Genomic DNA, 21,544 nt, shown 5'->3' with positions numbered 1-21,544 from the left:
TCACAGCTAACGTTAGCTTCACAGCTTAGCTAAGCGATTCATCGGAGTGAGTCAATTGAGTCTTCTTCTTCCTCTGAGTTAACGGAGCCCGGTTCCACTTCATATATTCGTGATAATATCCGCACATATGAGTCTCCAGTTTGTAAATGAAACTTCTGAAAGTAGCTATAACCGGGAAATACGCTACTGCAAGAACGTTTGCTTGAGAGCTTCAACAAACCACCACAATACCCAGAGAGTGTTTGCGGCACGAAAAAAAACATCCGCATTTAACCCGGAAGAAGACACCAATTTCAAATTAAAATCCCCCATTCCGAATTAGAGGGTGGATTATTTACAGTACACTTTAGTAGCAGCTAATTTTTTTAACAAAGCTTATAAACTGCCCCCCCCTTAGCTACGACTATGTTTTCCATTCCTAGATTATTTAGTTGTTAAGTAATAAGTAGGCTACTACTAAAGATAACGTTAGGCTACTAGTCGTCCAAACTAAACCTATCGCTATCTTGACCTGGAACGTAACTGGCTGGCTGCTGCAAACCCGAGGTAACGTTACACACGTGGCAGTATTGTAGCGCTTGGATAGGATAGTTAAGGGATTGTGCTTTTAGTATTTTCACCATGACTTGTAGCGGGGATGAAGACGGCCTGTTTCCTGCTGACGACGGTCTGTTTGCAGACACATTCTCTGAAGAGAACGTGTATACATTCATCGGTCAGGAGCTGAAGATCAGCCAGGTGTTCAGTGCCAACCTCGGCGTGGCTGCGCCTGTCTGGGACGCTGTAAGCATTGCAACAACAAAATCGCAATCGACTCCCTCTTGAATTTAAATATATTGATTGCCCGACCACGTCCTTTGAAATGTGGGGTTTTGACTGTGTGTGTGTGTGTGTGTGTGTGTGTGTGTGCGTGTGCGTGCGTGCGTGTAGGCTTTGCATCTGTGTCGTTATTTCGAGCAGCAGTCACTGGACGTGGGAGGAAAGCGCATCATCGAGCTTGGCGCTGGGACTGGTGTTGTTGGCATTTTGGCAGCGCGCCTGGGTATGTTCATTCTCACCCATGCAAAATTACATGAAAATCAACACCTCACAGTAGGCATATCATTTGTCACTGGCTTTGACAATCATAATAAAACGTTTTTTTTTTTTTTACTCTAATACACTATGGGCTGTGCCTGTGGGCTGTTGTAAGAGACTCAGTGATCTTTATTGTCCCTTGAGGGGGAAATTTGCTTTGCAGTAGAGGGCAAAAACAACAACAACAAAACAAACACAACATACAGTACAAGAAGACACAGAACATTACAACAGCAAAAACAACAAAAGAAAAAGTGCCCTCCACGTGGGACACTACAGTATCTTGACCTTACCACAGCACCTACTGGAAAATTACATTTACAATCATGGTCACCTGAATAATGTGCATGGTGTCTGTCTGTCTGTCTATCTATGTATCTATATCTATATCTATCTATCTATCTATCTATCTATCTATCTATCTATCTATCTATCTATCTGCCTATCTATCCGTCTGTCTATCTATCTATCTAAATATATCTATCTATCTCCTTCAATGTAGAGTTTCAAGAATGTTAAAGAAGTTACACATGACAATATGAATGCATTGAAATAACCTTGACCTCTCTTGTTTCAGGAGCAGAAGTGACCCTTACAGACCTTCCTCTGGCTATCCCACAGCTGGAGAGCAATGTCTCCGCCAACATGCCGTGCAGCGGTTGGCCCTCCGTCCCTCCGGCCGTCCTCCCTCTGTCCTGGGGCGAGGACCAGCTCAGCTTCCCCTCAGACTGGGATCTGGTGCTGGGCGCAGACATCGTCTACCTGTCCGAGACGTACCCGCTTCTACTGGACACGCTGGTTCATCTGTGCAAGAGCGGCGCCGTGGTCTATCTTTCCTCCAAGATGCGACGAGAGCACGGGACGCCCGGGTTCTATGAAGAGAACCTGCCAAGTAGATTTAATGTGGAGCTGGCGCACCGTGATGCCAAGCAGAACATTAACATCTACAAGGCTTCTCTGAGGAGAGAGCAGTGACAGCCGGCTTCACCTGTGACCTGTGCCGCTGGGACTTGGGATTCATTTTTGTAATCCCAGATCACAAGCTGTGCCTCCGGTCTCTCAGGTGCCACTTTTTACCACGGGGCCCGCTAGTGGAGCCGTGGTCATAAGGAGGCAATTTAGAGTGTGTCAGTCACTCAGTCAGTCCAGAACACTTAACTGGGAACACTTCCTGAGGTTTCTGCGTTGGCACAAATTCCCACGAGTTGTTACATTGTAAAGACATAACATTTTGGCCCAATGACGGATATAGAGTACCGCAGGAATGAGTCGGAAGTATCAAATCGCCACCATGTTGGTTCATAAGGGGAAAAGGCTATGGGATTTTAGATTTTAAATGTATGAAATAAGGTCTCTGTGGTTAACAAAAGTTTATGGGAGTGGTAATTTGTGTTCAGCAGGATAATCTTCACAGACGAGGACCACTTTTATGACTTTTAAAGCGTAAATGTTTTTTTGTTTTTTTTATGATGATAGAAAATAAAGACATCGCAAGCTTTTTAACTGAGATGGTTGTACCAGTCCACTCTGGTGAAAAAGTCTGAGCATTCTGTCTGTAGCGTTACATTATCGTGTACCCCACCGGCTTCCCACCCACAGACACGGCCAATTCTGTCTGTAGAAATGTTGAAGCTGGAGGTACCGCTACCAGGAATTGAACCCGGGTCTCTCTGCTGTAGTAGGCGAATGCTTTTACCGCTACACTACCCAGAAGCCCCATTGAACAAAATCATAACAATAAAAAAAATCTTCTCAGATTTGCAGAGAAAACAATCTCATTAAATGCCCACATCTGTGGGCCTAGTGTGGACTCAATTGGGGGTCCCTTATATAAAAAAAGGTTGTGAATCACTGGTGTAAGCAATTATAGCAATACACTTATTTTTAGTTGTTATTTTATTTTTTCTGTGTACTGTGACTATTATCTACTGTCTGTCATTGATTGATGCTATTGTTGCCAGCTGTATGTGTCGCTTTGGTGGCAAATTAGTTTCCTCACTGGGGATTAATAAAACTTTCTAATTCTTTTATCAAATAATAGTAGTAGTAGTAGTAGTAGTAGTAGTAGTAGTAATAATAATACTAAATGATTGGGGAGTTTGATCATCGTGATAGAGATCATTCCATCCACAGCAATTCTGTCAACATCAACAAATTGCGCTGCCTCCAGCCCACTGTCTGTGTACCTCATCCCCTCTCTGCTGCGCTCTGCTGATGTACAGAGTTTCTGTTCAGAAAGGAAAGCCTGTTTGTTACGCTGGAGAGTTTCAAAGAAAGGGAGACGCCCCGTCCACTCTCCAGCTCTCCTCTCTGCCACAATTCAGCAGACAAAACAACAGATCCCTATCTACATGCAGAGTCTGCTGCCCACCAAGTCCAGCCGTCCCACCGCAAAGTGTCATGCAAAGTGCATCATCATTTATTTCATTGATATTAACCATCATTTGGGTTAATATCAATAAGTTACGAAAAACGTAGGCTACATACGGCATGTCGCTAAATGGTGGTGATGCTGACTGACTGGATGTTGCCTTGAGTAGATGACTGGAGTAGAATACTCTACCCCAGTCATCTTTTGCATGGACAAGAAAACATCCGGGTAACAGGCATTGTAATTTACAGTTTTAACATAATTTGCTTTATTTAAAAACGGTTTTTATGTTCTTTGGTTTATAACCTTGAATCTCAAATTATAACAAAACAGTGTGTGCATATGATCCGTAATTTACTTTGATATTAAATATGGTACTCTCTAATTATTAGACTGACTCCCAAAGTTATTTTCAATCAATACATTCATGTCAAAAAGCAAACAAACAATTGTCTTGTCAATTGGCAAGCATTTGAGAATTGTGTCAAATTTGGCTTGTCTGCTGAACTAATAAATCCATGTTCCAGCTTTATACATGGTAAATTATGATTCCTATTCTGCCATCTGCATGGCCTTGTATGACCGATGATGTAGCTACAAAATATATATATATATATATATATATAAAGAATTGATTGAATACTTCCTCTGTGGCATTTTGACTGGGCAAATTGGCTTTGGATGAGAGGAGGACGGCCTTATAGTGACAGGGGAGTGAGAGTGCGTAGTGCAAGTGGAGTGGGAGGGGGACTGAAAAACATTGTCGTTTTAAAACAAGTTGTCCTGCTTGGACCTCGCTAGACCTCATGAGCTCTCAGCAGCAGCAAGGACGATAACCTGGAAATAGCAATTTAAAAGGTATGTGTTATAAACATTGTTTCTAAATTTGTATAAGAATTTGAGCTAAATTTATACCATTGGTGTTAGTTGCTGGTGAAATATTTGTAAAAAGTGTTTTCCATTTAGGGAATCTACATTTCTATCACATTTTCAAGTGGAATAAAATGCATAGAACAGCTAATGGAAAGACACAAATAACATGTAGGCCGCCTACTCCTTTTCTCCCCATCATGTTTCAGAACTGTGTGCCAGACCAAGTGATGGAGTTCTGGGCTGAGAATCAGGGTCAATCGCCTCTATATGCCAAATTTGGTACCGTTCCTGGACGAAACTGTTCACACGTGTGAGTTCAGCATTATAAAATCTGTTTCAGTCAATATATTCTGTTTGCCTGCTAGGGCTGTTGGATGGCTGGCAACCTATTCATTGGATGTTTCCATTTTGCTGTGCTTGTAAGGCAAAAAAGCAGAAAGTTCTCCCAAAAAGAGAACAAGTTATTAAAGATTTTCTAATAGCAAATAAACTGTGATGTGAAAGATAGCTTGGCTGAAAATGTTTATTCCTATTTGATAAACATTATTATCTGCCATTTTACCCACAGCTATCATGACAAACATCAGGTGGCACATTATCCATTGTATGGTTGTGAGCAGCAAGATCGAGGCAGGGAGTCCAACTGCTGGACTGTACCACGATCCAGAACCGGAGGGGCTCTACAGGATTACACCAACTGGACGGCACCAGAACTAACAAACCCCACTTCTCACTTCCCTTTTATTCTGGACGGTCACGCTCAACCGTCCCAGGACTATGCAGAATACCCACCTCAAGAAAACAGGGGGAGAGAGTGGCTGGCAGGAGGAGCTCAGCGAGCAGCCAGGGACAGCGAGAGAGGAATGCCGAGGGAGGGATGGCAGAGGAGGTGGGAGCCCTGCAGTCCCGTCCGCTACAGAAGGGACGTCTCCAAGAGGAGTGTGAGCGACAGCAGCAGCTATCGGGAGTTGGAGGCATGGGCGGCTCGCTACAGCCATTCACTTCCGAGGAGGAGGCGTATGGAGGTGGAGTTGAGGGGGGCTCCCCCGGGCCTGCTGGAGAGGGACCGCAGGAGTGCAACAGTTCCTCGAGTGGCAGCGCCGCATCAAAGCAGATTCTCTGCAAACAGAGAGTTAGGACAGTGGGAGAGAGGGGGCCAACGGCAGACTCACTGTCCACCACAACCACCTGTCCCTGATACATGCTACATATCAGACACCAAGGAAAAGACATGCTACCAAAGGAGGATGTTTAGCCAACCCCCTGGCTATACCGCACCTCCTCCTTATAATAGTCCACATAAAGTTTCACCTGTAACGCCCCACTGTTACAGATACTCCACCAGTTGGGAGCAGGAAGGTAAGAGACATTCATATTGTCCACAGGCCACACCGAGAAATCAGGATGTCGCTAAAGAGTTGCAGGATGAGAGGGGAAGAGAGAAGGAAGATTTGATAAAAGAGGAGTGGAGGCAAAGCACCTTCGCAGAGTTTGAAGGACACAAGCATCAAAGACCGGCAACAGATGCTTTATGGACAGGCAGTCTTATTGATACCCAGAACATGCAGATGCAACCATTCATGCAACAGCGAACAACAATGCAAGGAGATCAGAACACAAACATAAATGAGGACATATCCTCAAAGGTGATTGAAGGAAGGAAATTCAAATCTAATAAAAAGCCAGGTGGGAAGACTATATTTTGCCTGGTGTCTCGAATAAGTGGCTCGACAGAAAGCTCGTCTTTTCCACTTTACACCACACAAACAAATGTTCAAAGCACAGAATTAGGAGAGGTTTCGAGCAGTCTGAGGGACTCTGATGACATGAACAAAATACACAAGCTTGCAGATGAGGTGGACTTCAGAGTGCAAACACTCACAGAGAAGTCAAGTTCCCCTGCCCAGCCCTCTAGTCCCAGAAATCTCAAAGCCAAACAGAACGGGGCACCAACTTTGGTGGGAAGCGAACAAGCAGCTGCTTGCAGAAAGGAGATGCTTGGAAGTTCTAATCTGATAAACAAAACAGAGCCAGATGATACAGATCTTACATTCAGGAGGCATGTTGCTCAGACAGTGCATCCTGTAACAGCCAAATACCCCTTGTGGAGGCAGCCTAGCTTCACAGACAGGGTTGAAAATGAGAGTTCTTCCTCTGGTTTGAAAGCAAACAGTGAGGGAGGCGAATCAGGGGGTCTGCTCAACAGAGAAAATAATCCAAAAATTGGTGGTCACCCCATTGACATCGAAGTTAGGAGATTAGAGATCAAGAATGACACAGAATCCGAGGACGGCTGCGGTCTTCTGGTTATTGACACGACCTGCGTTGTAGTCAGAATGGAGCTGATTCCATCTCCTAAGAAAGAGCATGTTAACTACCTGTGCTCCTCAGCGTACACTGAACACAGTCCTCTTGATAATCAATCAACCACCCCTTCTGAATCCATCCAATCAAATGAACAAATCAATCAGGTTGTGACAACTGACCAAAACACAGAAGCGTCAACCCAGATAAACCCCTTACTGATGAATGAAAGGCCTGACACTGAATCAGAGACAGATCTCGGGGCGGCAGAAGAACTTCTACAGACTAACGAGGAAAGTCAATTCTCTGCCCCCTGCTTGCCCTCACTTTCAGTTTCTGAAAGGGAGACCATGGAGGAGCGGGCTGAAAGAATCCTAGGGATCCCTCTGCTTGAGTCTGTCATTGAACAACAAACTGAAGATGTTACATCCTTATGTGACTCATGTGTTGAGGACCAGGATGAGGAGGCTGAATCACCTCAGCTGAAAGACATTGAGCACCTCTCAGGAGACATGGCAGGGGAGGCAGTGCCACAGCAAGAAGCAGATTTTGTCCAAACTGAGGTTGCTGCTTGTTTGAAAGAGACTGATGACACTCAAGATCCGTTAGACGATGAAGGTAGTGAGGATTTTGCAGGTCTTCGGGAACAGACAGTGAATATATTAGAAGGAAATGCTATTGAATGCCAACCGGAGGCAGATGCCAACTCTTTAACGGAAATTGAAGAGCCTAATGAAGTCAGAAGTGAACAGAGTCAGGGAGAAAACAATCAACTCGATGATGAAGATGCTGACCCTCAAGATCCCTCTCAGTGTCTCAGCCCACCCGCAGACTCTCATTTTTCTCCGCACTCACCTTCAGACTCCCTAGACTGCACCGGACCTGATGTCATGCTCTCACCCTCCCAGCGTACATCTCCGTCGCATGTTCCCGAGTCAGACGCAGAAGAAGGCCCTGAGCCTGAGTTGGATTCGCTCCCTTCATTAGCTAACCTAGTTCCTCATCACGAAAGCCCTCTCATTTCAGAAACGTCACCCTTTCCTCACCTGGAATCTCACGGGCCATCCCTGCCATCTCTCCTCCCCCCTGAATCGACTGCACCCTCGTCCCGTAGCTCTTCTCCACCTCAAGACTGTGAGGCCCCGAATGGGGAACCTGAAACATCACAGCTGACAGACAATGAGATCAGTGATACCATTGAGCAGCTCTCCAAAGGTGTGACAGAGGAGCCGGTGCCACAGCAGGAAGGAGAGTCTGTCCAAACTGAGGATGCCGTTTGTGTAAACGGGAGTAAAGAGCAATCAGCAAAAGAAGCCAATGACGAAGTTACGCACCTTTGGGAACAAGCATCGAAGATAACCAAAGAACATTCGACTGACGGTCAATCTCAAACAGAGGCCACATTTTTGCAGGATAATGAATCGCCCACTGTGTCAAATTCTGCTCCACAGCCACCCTCAGACACACCACAGCCACCCTCAGACACACCACATTGTGAAATGTCTCCGTTTGCTTTGGATGTCACGCCGTCACCCTCCCAGCCACAAGAACCAAACGAGTCCAACATAGAGCCAGCTCCTCGTCCAGAGATGCCTTCACTCTGTCCTTCAGCTGACACAGCCCCTCATCCAGAGATGCCTTCACTCGGTCCTTCAGCTAACGCCGCCGCTCTTCATCCTGGAACCTTTCCCTGTGGCATCACAGAAAGCTCCCTCGCTCCTCATCTGGACTCTCACAAACCAGCCCTTCATCTCCCATCTCCCCCTCCCTCTGAATCAGCCCTGTCCTTGCCCTCCAGCTCCACACCTCCTCAAGAAGAAAGTGGACGCGTTTCCCCCGGGTTCCCCCCGTCGACTGTACACACAGAAAAGTCCCAATATCCCAAGTCCCTGTGGGATGCGGTAAATCGCATTAGGAAACATACAGCACCTGACTCCGAGAATGAAGAGGAGGAAGTGAGCGAGTTGTGGGATCCAGAGAGTGTTAGTGTAGGAGAGGCAGTAGATTTGAAAGCAGAGGATGTAATGTTTCATTGTGGTGAGGGACTTAATGAGGCGACCGTGTCTTCCCCAACTGACAGCAGCAGTGAAACTGGGGAAAAGCTCGTCTCGGACGAACCGGGGAAACTAGAGGTTCTGAAGGACAAAAGTGCTGAGGACATAGAGATGGGACTCAGACAGCAGGATACATGTCACGAAGAGCCATGTGGACGTCTCGAAGAAGACACACTGTCCTGCAGCAGCACAAGCAGCCACGGCTCTGAAAGGACAGTTGATGCTGCCGCGGACAGCGAGACAGACAGCGAGGATGAGACAGTTGATGCTGCCACGGACAGCGAGACAGAGAGCGAGGACGAGAACGAAAAGGAGACAGCGTGCGATGTGGAGCTTCACGTGGCCGAAGAACAGAGACTGAGTTGCTGTGAGAACGTAAAGGCCGATGCTGTAGTTGAAGGAGAGGATGAGAGAGGTGCGGACAAGTCTTGCCAGAGTGAGGCATGCCTGGTTGAGGAAGAGAATATTATTACCCAGACAGAAACCAAGGAAACAGAAAGCTCTGGGGAGATGACCACCTAATACATTGTCCAAATCACTTCTGCTGGTTCAATATTTGTTGATTTGTTCAAAGGGGATAATAACTCACCATGTAACAACATACCATTTAGACTTGTAATTTAATACTGCCATTCTAACAGAGTCTAATGCCGTTTTCACTTTCCGTTTTTCTGTTTCTGCATCATCTCTACACAATATCTAAATAAACTAAAAGCTATTTTAAAAGACTACTATTTGTAAATCAGCTCATCATAGATTTTAACCTCTCTTAATCTGCTATTACAGAATATAGTTGTTCAAATATTACTTAGTTGTGACATTATGGAAATAAGATGTAATAAAACATGTATTTAGTTAGTTGGTGTGATTTAATGCTGTGGTGATTTTTCTGGCGAAATCAAGCAACTCCTCTGTATCATAAGTATGTTAAATAAATAAATGTGGTGGATAACTGCAAGCAGTGATTTCCAATGTTTAAATTGTTGGATTCTTTTCATATGGAAGAGTCCGACAATGCTGCTTGCTTGACATCAACTTCTTCTTTTTCTTCCTAATCTTCTCTTCCAAATACTTTGTCAAGATTGCCCAAATTAGACACTTTAATAGCAACATCAGCATAATGAACAATGTTGCAAAAATCCACAAATTCATTACTTGTTCACCTATATTTACGTGGAGCCTTAATTGGTTGTACATACAGTACAGTAGGCATCCACCATAACTGTTTTTATTAATAAAAAAAACAAAGAAAAATGTGCAAGAATGAAAACACAAAGCCGCTCTGTGCAAGTGAGGGATATTGGTTTAGAAATTGGAAACTAAACTCATCTTGATGTTGTACAAATATATTTCCATTGATGTCAGACAAAACAGATGCAGAAACCTTACAAAATGTATTACAAAAAACTGGACGTTTCAGGAGAATATTCACATGAGACAATAAGTCAGTCTTTTTCCACACATTCTAAAATAAATGATTGAAAAATACCTCTTGACCTTTCCACATCAACAGTACAGCATGAGGATTTTCCAACAGTGTAGGCCTATCCCACAGTACTTTCACCTGGATTGTCATAACAGAGAACACGTTCAGATGGTGGACTACAACACCCTCTAGTGGGGCTGCATGATAAAAAGGAAAGCGACACCCTAAAATAGAATTTGCTTTAGTTATTGCTGTGATCTTGGACCATTTAATTAATAATGGTGAATGTTAAAAACTGTGACACAACACACAGTGTCTACGTATAATATCACAGTCTATCAGCACCATCTTCTCTAGCTTTGGGAGAGACTTCTTCCACATGCATGAATCTGAGCATAATTCTTCATGACCACAGGAATAACATGGATTCAATTTTCAGGTGGACTTTCACTTTCTTACTTGAGACTCTTGGGTTTTGCAACATAAATGCCTTCATACACCACTACCATGGCGTAAAACTGTGATAAGTGACAACTCAATACTACAATACCCAGCAGCCCCATTTCAGCTGGGGAGGAGACGGCGGACATCAAAGTTCGTCATGTGCCATTTTCAGAGCGTGGTCACAGAGGTCTGTTAGAATATACACGACATGAAAACAGTGAATTATAACTCGGTTACCGCACACAGTCATTCCAGATTTTAGTTTGTTATATTGTGTATAAATTGACATTTTGCAGTGGTTCTCAACTGGTCTAGCCTCATAACCCACATTTTTACTTCATCATTAAGTCAAAGAAATTCAGATTTTTATTTTTTTAGGCCTATATATGTTTTTAAACAAGTTTAAACTGGTGAGTGATGATGCTCATCAAGTTTCAATAATCTAAATTCAACTGTATGAAATATGAAATAAAAAGGAGAATTTTCTTGAATTAAATAAAAAAATTCAGACTTATCTTGAATTGCTGGTATACAGTTATATAAGTTATGCTCTTTTCTGAATGCCCTGGGTCTCTAGTTTGGTTGTAACATTTCATGAGGCTGTGATGATCCTAGAGGTCACAATAGGTCATTCTCTATACAGTGAGGTCAAGTTTAGAAAAAAGGTCTCACTACAATGAAATGGCTACTATGGGGACCAACATCATCACACATGAATACAGTTGGGCTCATTGGATCCACAAGAGTCTCAGCTTTCCAGCCATACCTAACCCCAGTGGCGGACTGCATAATCGGGCACGTCGGGCAAATGCCCGGTGGCCTGGCCTGGCCTGGCCTGCCCAAAAAAAAAAAAAAATTTTTTTTTTTTTTGCAAATTTATTTTAATTTTATTTAGCCCAAATTGGGCTTCAAACGGCCCAAATTGGGCTTCAAACGGCCCAAATCGGGCTTCAAACAGCCCAAATCTGGCTTTAAACGACCCAAATTGGGCTTCAAACGGCCCAAATTGAGCTTCAAACGCCCCAAATTTTTCGCCGGCGCCCTTCGGACGCCGGCACACACGTCGGCCCGTATCGGCCTGGCCTGCTTGGTATCTAATGCCCGGCCTGAATTATGATCCCAGTCCGCCCCTGCCTAACCCTACCAGTAGCTTGACCCTACCTTTAAAAATGAGCCTGCTACAGCCTCTGAAAGAGTCATGTAGAACTTTTTTTCATGCACACACGCCTGACCCACTCAAAACGCCCCGCGGACACGGCCCCCCCAGGTGAGAACCGCCATTTTAAACAACAAGCTTCAGTCATACGGTTCACGACAAAGGGCTGCTGTGTACGTACCTGTCCTCTTACTGCAAAGTTTGTCTTTGACGTTATCTGTCTCATGGGAGAAGAATTCAATGATTTCATCTTCATTCTGCTCCACAATGGTCTCGCACTAAAGTGTAGAAAGGGGGGCGGGGTTAGTACACAAATGTCATTGTCAATGTCATGTTCAAACTGTTTGACTACCAGTCTTCTAAACACTGTACATTTTCAGGAGCAGTGCAGGGATGTTTTAGAGAGAGAGAGAGAGAGAGAGAGAGAAGAGAGAGAGAGAGAGAGAGAGAGAGAGAGAGAGAGAGAGAGAGAGAGAGAGAGAGAGAGAGTGTGTGTGTGTGTGTGTGTGTGTGTGTGTGTGTGTGTGGGCGCGCACGTGTGTGTGTGTGTGTGTGTGTGTGTGTGTGTGTGTGTGTTGGCGTACAGCTGGCAATAGCTAATCAAAAAATACAGATAAAAGCATAATACAAAGCTGTTAAAGTATATGATGACGCACAGCAGCACTTAGGAGTGAATGCAGTAATGTCAGTTGGGCCAATAAGCTAGTCAGTTGTGCACGCACGCGCACGCGCACACACACACACACACACTGTGTGTTCGAACATTTTCCCCAAAGCCCAAGATGACCTCCGTTTGTCCTGACCAACAGTCCACAACCCAACTATAATCAGTTTATGGTCACAGAAGACTAGAGAAAGCAGAAAATGTCCACATTTATGAAGTTGGAACGAGAGATCATAAAAATAGTTGGCGATTCATTTTCTGTCCATCAACTAATGGACTAATCATTGCAGCTCCACACTTACAGTGTATTTCAAACTGGATGTAACTCGAGAGTCCAGCTTGGCGTCTGCGAGGTCCATGGCTTCCCCGCTCCGGGACGTAACCCGCACATAGGACCTCCTGTGTGTGGAGGGGTCGGCATGCTCCCCGTAGTCCTGCATCCTCTCACACACATCCTCCATCAGCTCCATCAGGTTCCTCTCCGAGCGGGCCAGAGGAACCTGGTGGGGGAAGTGGCAGAAGAGAAGCAGGGTTTAGGAGAATCTCTTACAAGGTTTTCCCTTCATAATATGAACATCTGGGCAAACCACTACGAGATTTATTTGGGTGAAAATCTGAAATATCCTAACCACATGAGTACCGTAGGGATGACGTATTTTTGTAGGCAGAAGTCCCGGACTTCCTGGATCTTACGGGGAAAAGTCAATGGGGTTTTAGAATGGGGATTTCACTTAATAAAGGTTTATGGAGTGGTAATTTGGGTTCAGCAGGATAATCTTCACGGACGTGAATCACTTTTATGCCTTTTGAAGCGTTTTCTAAAAATGTCGTTAAAAAACACATTTACATTTCAAAAGTCATAAAAGTGAGTGTGAAGATTAATTATCCTGCTGAACCCAAATTTCCGCTCCCATAAACTTTTGTTAACCACAGACCTTATTTTATGCATTTAAGTGAAATCCCAATTCTAAAACCCCATTGACTTTTCCCCATAAGATCCAGGAAGTCCGGGACTTCCGCCTTCCATGCTACCTCTGGACTCATTCCTGTGGTGCTGAGGGCTCTATTAATGTCAAGCTAGATAAACCCTATATCTTTTATTTCCATACAATTCTTTATTGTTGATCCCTATGGCTGGTGTGCCAGTATTATTAGTCAGGGCTGTTTCTGAATTAAATCTAGGAGCAGTGTCTTTCCTTTGCTTGGGTCTCTGAATGGGTTACAATCTCTTTTACCATCTATGGTTACAACAGCTTCATTTGTATTCCCGTCAGTTGTTGAGAGATGTGTTTTTCATTCCATGCATTCCTGTATGACACACACACACACACACACACACACACACACACACACACACACACACACACTACACACACACACACACACACACACACACACCGAGACCTCCACCAAGGAACACATCCCCCCAGCCACTCCCCCTGCCACCCCTGGAACCCCGACTCTCTATGTCCTTCCTTTCCCTATATAGGGAAAGGAAGGACATAGAGAGTCGGGGTTCCATATACAGTATATAGGCTATATACTGTATATATATAGGCTATATATATATATATATATATATATATATATATATATATACATGCCGCAGGTGTGTGTGTGTGCACCCCTTAAGTTTCAAATCCTGCATACAACCCAGAAGTGCAGCTCTTGACATTTGAGAGTTTGTATTCTTAAGAACAGAAGGTCAACAATACTATAGGACAGTGATACTCAACTTGCGGCCTGGGGGCCAGATCCGGCCCACGATAGGGTGCCATCAGTGCCTATGTCATAAGATGATTTTGCTCTTAATAAGAGCACCATGACATAACACTTATGACATCACCAGTCTTATGACATCACCGGTGACATCATCAGTGATGTCACAATGCCTCCTATGACATCATCAGTGGGACAAAAATTGAAACAAATGGAGAAAATTGCCCAATGGCTCCTTATTGAAAGTGCTTTATATTGCTGGCTGCATGGTTTTACTTTTATTTATCATTTTAATGTTACTCTTATTTATTTATCTATCTATCAAGGTATTTTGTATGTGTATTTTTTGCCTCCTAAATAAGTAACATGTGATAACTACTATAGTTTTGTTTTATCATTGTATTTTTGTCCTTATGTATGATAGCTGTATGTGGAAAAATCAATAGAAAAAAAACAGTTTATTTTATTTGAGGCAGAACTACAGAGCCAGCATTCCTTCATAAACAAAGCAGGCTGCAGTAAGTGTGCGTGCTGTCTGTTTACGTGGCTCCCACCCTCTCCTCACCTCTCTGATGGACTGGCTGCCGTCAGGGTTGATCCTGAAGGATCCGGTCTGGATCATTTTCTTCGGATCAATCTGTGAGATCGCCCACTCCATTTCATCTACCAGCGCCCTGCATGCTGCGAGCAGGGAGACACACACACGGGCTGAAAATCTGAACGGGTCGCTGTGTGTGTGTGTGTGTGTGTGTGTGTGTGTGTGTGTGTGTGTGTGTGTGTGTGTGTGTGTGTGTGTGTGTGTGTGTGTGTGTGTGTGTGTGTGTGTGTGTGTGTGTGTGTGTGTGTGTGTGTGTGTGTGTGTGTGTGTGTGTGTGTGTGTGTGTGTGTGTGTGTGTGTGTGTGTGTGTGTGTGTGTGTGTGTGTGTGTGTGTGTGTGTGTGTGTGTGTGTGTGTGTGTGTGTGTGTGTGTGTGTGTGTGTGTGTGTGTGTGTGTGTGTGGAGAGAGAGGCAGAGATGACGAGTTTTACCTCCACACTGGAGATCCTGTCCCTGCCTGGCCTGTGCCGAGCTGGCGAGCAGATAGAAAGCCACACACACTGTCAGCAAGAGAGCCGCTGTCCTCATCTTCTGTCTGAACTGAGATATTTCAGGTAAGACGCTTCACAAGGAACAGGACAGGAACCACATACATTCTTGTCAGTATGACCCACTTCATGCCGCCGGGTAGTCAGCCGCCGGCCAGCCGTGTATGCGCAGCCACAGAACAACATTCAACTTGTTAAACTTTTTATTCCACTTACCGCTTTCTGCCAGTTTGTTTTAAACAACCCCTACGGCTACGAGAATGCCTTTACACCATAGACTGTTACACGCTGTCCCATCGCACGACTCGGTAAAATGTGGTGACGTAGGCAACGGAGACGCTGGAAAATGAGTCGGGACCGAGACAGGCAGCGCCCCCCCGCGGCCAGGCAGGACACCTACAGCCGAGGGGTCAAATGACTACTACTGCTGCTGCTACTACTACTACTACTACTACTACTACCACCAATAATAAAAAATAATAAACTTTGTTTGTATAGAATAAATAAACAACTAAACAAATTATAATAATTATAACAAATAAAAGCAAACGGCATACACATAGAATAAATTGAAATAAGTGAAAACAAGAAGGCATCCCAAGATAAAGATACGGGATGAAATACAAATTAATAAAATAGTAAATAAAATGGTATTTAAGTAGTATTAGTACTTTAAACCTAAACCGTAACAATTCTAAGAAAAAAACATGTTAAATGTTGCATTACTGCCACCTGAATTGTATCAGCTTCACAGTGCTAACTATTGACAGTGTCCACTTTCTCAGCTATTCAGGGGAAAACACTGACATAGCCTACTTCTATTTCTATTTTTGCTATGTAAACGTTTAAATGTAAAGATAGGCCTATGCGTGCAATAACGTACTGATAGTCAGCTTACTCTGTAACATGTAGCTTTTATTAGCCTCTCAGGCTAGCTCCGGGACGCAATCTTTTTTTTCCCATGATGGCGAAGGCATGACCCGCCCCTCTCTGCCTCTAATTTGCTGACTGCACTCGGCTGCTCTCGGCTGCTTCCCAGGCGAGCCAGAAGTCATCTCAAACGAGCCTATACTTTCATTCAATGTCACGATGCTGCGGGGGGAAGTAGGCTACTTCATAGCTTAACTACGAAAATAGTGTCCGCTGTTTATCTCCCTTTCTGCTGCAGCATGTTGAAGAAATAAATGTTCAGTTTGAACAACATCCATTCTGGTCATTATAGAGCAAGATGATCGCTTCCACTACCAGGGCCGCCCACTGGTCCCCCCTCTCTCCTCTCCCCCTCTCTCCCCTCTGGTCCCCCCTCTCTCCTCTCCCCTCCTCTCCCCCTGGTTCCCCCTCTCTCCTCTCCCCTCTGGTCCCCCCTTTCTCCTCTCCTCCTCTGCTCTCCTCTCCTCTGGTTCCCCCTCTCTCCTCTCCCCTCCTCTCCTCTGGTTCCCCCTCTCTCCTCTCCCCCCCTGGTTCCCCCCCTCCTCTCCCCCTCTCTCCTCTCCCCCTGGTTCCCCCTCTCTCCTCTCCCCTCCTCTGGTTCCCCCTCTCTCCTCTCCTCTCCCCCTGGTTCCCCCCCTCCTCTCCCCCTCTCTCCCCTCTGGTCCCCCCTCTCTCCTCTCCCCTCCTCTCCCCCTGGTCCCCCCTCTCTCCTCTCCCCTCCTCTGGTTCCCCTCTCTCCTCTCCCCCCCTCTCCTCTGGTCCCCCCTCTCTCCTCTCCCCTCCTCTCCCCCTGGTCCCCCCTCTCTCCTCTCCCCCCTCTGGTCCCCCCTCTCTCCTCTCCCCTCCTCTCCCCCTGGTCCCCCCTCTCTCCCCTCCTCTCCCCCTGGTCCCCCCTCTCTCCCCTCCTCTCCCCCTGGTCCCCCCTCTCTCCTCTCCCCTCCTCTGGTTCCCCTCTCTCCTCTCCCCTCCTCTCCCCCTGGTCCCCCCTCTCTCCTCTCCCCCCTCTGGTCCCCCCTCTCTCCTCTCCCCTCCTCTCCCCCTGGTCCCCCCTCTCTCCCCTCCTCTCCCCCTGGTCCCCCCTCTCTCCTCTCCCCTCCTCTGGTCCCCCCTCTCTCCTCTCCCCTCCTCTCCCCCTGGTCCCCCCTCTCTCCTCTCCTCTCCCCCCCTCTCCCCCTCTCCTCTGGTTCCCCCCACCCACCCCCATCCGCGGTCGCCTTTTATACACGTCTCAAACAACGCAGGACAACGTGATTGGCTGGCTCAGATTTGAACAGATCTGAGCCAGCCAATCGCGTTATCCTATGATGACGTAATGTCCTATGACCCATGACCGGATGGACCATATATGGACTTCCTCCCCCCCTGGCTGCGCTATCATAGCTGCTGACTGTTACTGCACTATCCGTCAGATCCGTGACATGGACGTTACTCTGCAGAAACTACAGTAACAAAATCACGAATTGCTCTGTTTTTGGAGCTCTGCATGTCTGTGTTTGTCTAGTTAATGTGTTAACGTTAGCTAACGGCTAACATTCGCTAGTTAGCCAACCAACCAGCAGCTAACATTAGCTAGCTAGCTAGCTTACCGGAAGCGATATTTTTTTTGGATGACGGCGAAGGCATAACCCACCCCTGGCCCTCTCTGCCTCTGATTAGTGGCAGCGTTATAAACCATAGATATGACTATATTAAAAACATAAACACACTGGCGTCTTTCATGCAGGCTAGCAAGCGTAACTGCTGTATGTCTGAGTCTGACCCACTGAGTTTGACGGTCTGACCACAGACTGTAGAAAGAGATGTAATGCAGGATAGCCAAGCGAATGTGTTTGGATGGAAGTTTGACGCTAGGCCAATCAGAGGCAGAAAGGGGCGGGTTATGCCTTCGCCATCATCCGAAAAAAGAATATCGCCTCCGGGACAACAACGCTTCCTACCCAGCGTGTGCACGTCTTTCCGACAGGGGTGGTTGTTATGGCAACTAACAACAACAACAACAACTACTACTAACTACTACAAGACATAAAGACCGAAATAGGCTACCTTGTTAATGTGTCTGTCGGAGACACGGCCTAACGTTAACATTTAATATGAGCCGAATATCAGCCTGCGCTCAGCTATGTATACAGGAAGTAAACCGGATATTCAGGTGGGTTGTGACGGTTGTTATTGTTGTCAAGTTAAAACTGTCTATACTGGAGTAAATTTTAAACATGCATTCTTACTTTTACTTGAGCACAGGAGATGGGTTTGTATTCATTTATTTTTGCTCAGTCCTGCCTCGGTGTGTACTGTATCTCTTAAGCATTCAGCTTGATTCGTTTGGAACAAATGAACCAGGGTTTGTTCGTTTATCGACCCTAATGTGCCCCAGAATGTTGGTCTGTTGGAGACTTCAGTGCTTTGGTTACAGCTGGAGTGGTTAGAATCTATTTTCTGTTGTAGTTTGCTGTGTCATATATAGATGCTGTTACGTCCTTTGTGGATATATAGGCTACTTATAAGTTAAGTAAATATATTATCTTTATTGTAAAATTAATATGATCTGGCTTATCTTTTTTTTTTATCTGAAATTTGATAATGCTTTGGCAATCCAGGGAAGTTTCTGGATTGCCCCTTGATACACTGATTTCCAAGTTTTCTTCCTCACTTCAATGTTGGTCTCGACCTAGTTTCAAGATGAGGACCAGTCATGTTACCTCATATCACAATAGGCATCAGCTCTCAGCTTAAGTCAAGTGTAATCCAAGTGTGACATCCGTTATGTGTGCCTCCTGACTCATCACCCCATCCTCAATAGCCAATCAGCCCCTGTCAATATGACATCGGTAATGACATCATTGCCGAGGCTATGACGTGGCAGTACATATAGCCATGGTCAGCGCGTCATCATCCTCTTTCCCTGATCCTTCACCTCAATGGTCGCTGTACCTGGGCTGATCGTATCCCATCCTCTGAAGCTGTGTTTCGCCCCACCCACCTCCACAGTCCACCACCAACGTCTTGACTCCTGAAGAATTCCCTATGGCGGCGGGGGGGGGGGGGGGGGGGGTTATCTATCCTAGTCTGAGCAGATGCCCTCCTCTCTCACCACAAGAAGAGAGGCATCTTACCACGGAGTCATTACGCCAAAGAATTAGTTGCCATGCTGCCACGCCATAGAATTAGTTGCCATGCCATTTGTGAATAAAGCTCGCTTGTTAAATTTGACCCACTGGTCTCTCATGATTGAAATGTTGTTAGCCTATTTGGTATGCAGAACATCTTGCTCTTCCTTTTCTGTCATCATAATCCACTTGTTTTATGACAACATACATTGCTTTAAAGAAACAATAATGAAACAAGAAATATTTGTTTTGAGACTAAATTATTTTAAAAAGGTAATTTCACTTAAAAAAAAAAATTCAAGAAACACAATATCCAAACAGAAAGAACAGACAGCATAAAATAACAGATCTGATCAAATCAGATATAATGCACGTTATTTAATTTGATAACACAATACAAAACAACTTTGTCTGGCCTTGGTCAGAAAATAGTCTTTGATAGTTCCACCTTTCAGCTGCTCTGTCTGTTCCCCATTTCATACACTTTGTTTCTCTCAGTAAAACAAGATTCAATTCCATAAAAAATGACATTTCTAACATAACATTTCTTAAAACAAGCAACAATATTATGATGCTACAATGAAGGCTTAAGATGGAATGCATTATAGCCTGATGTGGTCATCGATACTTATTGGGAAAACTTCAACTACAACCCTGCTCTCCCCCCTTCTCCTGCTCTCTCCTCTGCTCTCTCTTCATTTCTATATTTTCTATATTATCAATGGTTCAAATGTTATCTTTATTCTGTATATTCTTGTTACTGTGTGTTAGCTAGAATCAACTAGACATACTTTCTGTGAAGCCCTCTGAGACATGCTTGTGAATTAGGGCTATATAAATAAACTTGACTTGACTTGATTCTCACGTTTTCTATGCATTCTGCTGCATATTAGGCAGAGCATGTTGCCAGGTCACACAAAGATGCACGCCTGTCAGACGTTCTTCAACCAAAATGATCCATCCATCAGTACAGTTAAGTGCTCATGTTTATCCGGCGAGAATTAACCACATCTTTTATTTACTGTACCTTGCATTCCATATTGAGCCATGCACACTTCACATTTCCTTCATTATCTGTGTATCCTGTTCATAACTTCCCGTAGGAAATAGGAATCCCCTCCTGTAAGGACTGTGATGTGAGGATGCAGTGCAGCCGATGAGTCTGGAAGATCGTCATGTCTGGTCTCTATTTCCAGTTTCTTTCTGTAGTTTCACAAATGATCTCATCGTGATTCTAATTCATTAGATTGTTTTACTGAATCTACTACACTACTGTACTGGAGTCTTTTCCACGAACAGCCATTATTGTATTAGTTTGTTCCCCTATTTGGCAATGGTGTCCTATAGATACTAGAAATGAGGCACATTGGTGAGCATAGGAGGCAATGAGGTTGTCTGTACAGAAATGAGACTACATGTTCAATGTTGTTCAGTATTTGGCCAGGAGAATACTACAGAGCGGTTCATTGTACAGGCTTAGCCAGTGTACTCATTACACAACTCATTAGCCAATTGTAAGTGCACAAAAGGATATGTGGTGCAAAGTTATTATATTCACTTCACAATTTGGGGCAGTTGTCATAAATATAAGCACTTTGTGTTGCAAAGCTAATAAATGTCTTACACAATTTGTTGCAGAGTACATTTCACTCTCATTGCCCTGACATTTCAAACATCAACTAAGTAGCAAGAGAACAGCCAAACTTTCCAAACTCCCCTGGTACTCCCGGTAAATGATCACCAGGTCCACCCATGAATATCATCTGCAGGACATCACATGGCCATGGTGGACACCTTCCCAACGTTACCATGATACAATACTTTACAAATCAATATTTCAGTATGTATCATGTCACCTATGTACGTTGTTTGCATCACAATGCCAATGGCCAAATTTGGCTAAACTCCACATATACAATGACAGAAATCTGTCTGAAATCAGAAAGACCTACATCTTCCCATAGCCGAGTGCACTGTGGCACACAAACGTGTGTACATTTTGGCTTCATCCAAAAGAAGGCAATCTGCTGAGCAGAATCCCTAACATTCATTCTGAAACTAAACTGATATTAAAATGTATGCATTAAACACTTTGTAGAATAAACTTAAACTAAAACTGAATAGAAACTAAAAAATAACTAACATTAATAACAAATATATAAACATAAATTAGTAAATGCCATCTTAAAATGAACTGAACTGTGCTTACCTGAGATGGAAATTCAATTTCAAAAGTAAAATCCAGAGTATATATATACAGGTATATATAAAAAAATATATAATAACCTTACCAGCGACACTGAGAACTAACCAATCAGAGATGTCTGTGGCCAT

At 44.6% G+C, this 21,544-nt stretch overlaps 2 protein-coding genes across 5 annotated transcripts; one reads left to right on the top strand and one right to left on the bottom strand.

Annotated features, from left to right (window-relative positions):
* Nucleotides 1–621: 621 nt before the first annotated feature.
* Nucleotides 622–2,052, top strand: LOC310798991 (EEF1A lysine methyltransferase 3-like; the record flags this gene model as incomplete). The annotated part of the gene is made up of 3 exons (XM_083661558.1): nucleotides 622–783; nucleotides 931–1,042; nucleotides 1,655–2,052. 3 exons carry the CDS (start codon nucleotides 622–624, stop codon nucleotides 2,050–2,052), a joined length of 672 nt encoding a protein of 223 aa, XP_083517684.1.
* Nucleotides 2,053–10,039: 7,987 nt separating this feature from the next.
* On the bottom strand, nucleotides 10,040–15,474 carry cnpy2 (canopy FGF signaling regulator 2). 4 transcript variants are annotated; one of them, XM_083661792.1, is made up of 6 exons: nucleotides 15,390–15,474; nucleotides 15,117–15,247; nucleotides 14,654–14,769; nucleotides 12,672–12,869; nucleotides 11,887–11,983; nucleotides 10,040–10,738 (listed from the first exon to the last, which is right to left on the bottom strand). In XM_083661792.1, the coding sequence occupies exons 2-6, from the start codon at nucleotides 15,211–15,213 to the stop codon at nucleotides 10,695–10,697; spliced, it is 552 nt and encodes a 183-aa protein (XP_083517918.1). In that variant the 5' UTR covers nucleotides 15,214–15,247; nucleotides 15,390–15,474; the 3' UTR covers nucleotides 10,040–10,694. The 4 variants fall into 4 exon arrangements, with proteins under 4 accessions (XP_083517918.1, XP_083517921.1, XP_083517919.1 ...); XM_083661795.1 differs by having other exon boundaries at nucleotides 10,040–10,243; XM_083661793.1 differs by having other exon boundaries at nucleotides 15,117–15,220; nucleotides 15,390–15,471.
* Nucleotides 15,475–21,544: the final 6,070 nt, after the last annotated feature.

The sequence above is a fragment of the Poromitra crassiceps genome, assembly GCF_964638095.1.
Source record: "Poromitra crassiceps genome assembly, chromosome: 27".
Lineage (NCBI taxonomy): Eukaryota > Metazoa > Chordata > Actinopteri > Beryciformes > Melamphaidae > Poromitra > Poromitra crassiceps.
Note: the sequence above shows the minus strand (reverse complement) of the source record. Positions and strands in the feature narration are given on the sequence as shown.